General features: G+C 65.0%; 1 protein-coding gene across 1 annotated transcript; it reads right to left on the bottom strand.

Moving 5' to 3' along the window:
• Window positions 1-23: 23 nt before the first annotated feature.
• Window positions 24-716, bottom strand: EMIHUDRAFT_125376 (hypothetical protein; the record flags this gene model as incomplete). Its single annotated transcript, XM_005756846.1, has 4 exons — window positions 24-98; window positions 208-324; window positions 462-498; window positions 602-716. Coding segments are annotated over 4 exons (344 nt in total), but the record flags the coding sequence as incomplete, so codon positions are not given.
• Window positions 717-1,181: the final 465 nt, after the last annotated feature.

Genomic DNA, 1,181 nt, shown 5'->3' with positions numbered 1-1,181 from the left:
AGCAGCGCCGCGGCGATGCCGACGTGCCCATTCTCGCATGCGGCGTGCAGCGCCGTGCGCCCCGTCGCGTCGGGCACGTTGACGAGGTCGGGCTGCGCCTACGAACGACACCGGCTCAATGGATGAAGAGCACTGAGTCATCACGCTGACGAGGTCGGGCTGCGCCTGTTCGCAGCACACGGCGTGAAGAGCTCACGCTGCCCGCACCCTTCCGGTACGCAAGGCGAGGCTGGTCGGCGCCGCGGCGAGGTTCTTGATCATACCGACGTCGCCGAGCGCGGAGCCGGCGCGCATGTACGCAGAGAGCAGCTCCGACGGAAGGGCCTACGAGGGGAGGAGTGCCGCCGCTCGACTCGAAGTGGGCGCATGCACGCAGTCTCCAGCTCCGACGGAAGCGCCAGCTTGGCTCCCTCGCCGCCACCCTCCTCGCTGTCGACGAGGTCGGCCCTGTTTGACTCCACCGCCGCCGCCAGCCGCGCCATCGCCGCGGCGATGTACCTGTGGGCTTGTCGGAGGTCTGTGTGAGACTGCGCCAGATTGTGGGAGATTGTGGGAGATTGTGGGAGATCGTGGCAGATTGCGGGCGATCTGCCTGTCGGACTTGTCGGAGAGCGGGGGCGGCGCGTCCTCCGCCTCGTGCTCGCGCAGCAGCAGCGCGCACTTGAGGTGCCGGCGCGAGAAGCTCCACACGATCGCCGTCTCGCGGGGCGTCTCGCCTTGAGATTGTGGGAGATTGTGGGAGATTGTGGGAGATCTCGAGGGGCGTCTCGCCTTGAGATTGTGGGAGATTGTGGGAGATTGTGGGAGATTGTGGGAGATTGTGGGAGATTGTGGGAGATCTCGAGGGGCGTCTCGCCTTGAGATTGTGGGAGATTGTGGGAGATTGTGGGAGATTGTGGGAGATCTCGAGGGGCGTCTCGCCTTGAGACAAAGGCACACCGCTCATCACAAGCGTCTCGGAGCCCCCCCCCCCCCCCCCACCCCCATTTTTCGAAGAGAGGCGCAAGGACAGGTGCTCACCATCCAAACAGAGGGAGTGCCCCCTGGCTGAGTGTCTTGTGCTCTGCGCGTGTGGTCTCTGTGTCCCTCCATTGTGCCGGCTCCCTCTCTCTTCCGGCCCCCGCAATCGGAATGTCCGCCGTGCTTACCCTGATTTCGACTCAAACGTTTGCGCCCCTCTG

The sequence above is a fragment of the Emiliania huxleyi genome (genome assembly GCF_000372725.1).
Source record: "Emiliania huxleyi CCMP1516 unplaced genomic scaffold EMIHUscaffold_9405, whole genome shotgun sequence".
Lineage (NCBI taxonomy): Eukaryota > Haptophyta > Isochrysidales > Noelaerhabdaceae > Emiliania > Emiliania huxleyi.
This window is presented reverse-complemented; position numbering and strand designations above follow the sequence as displayed.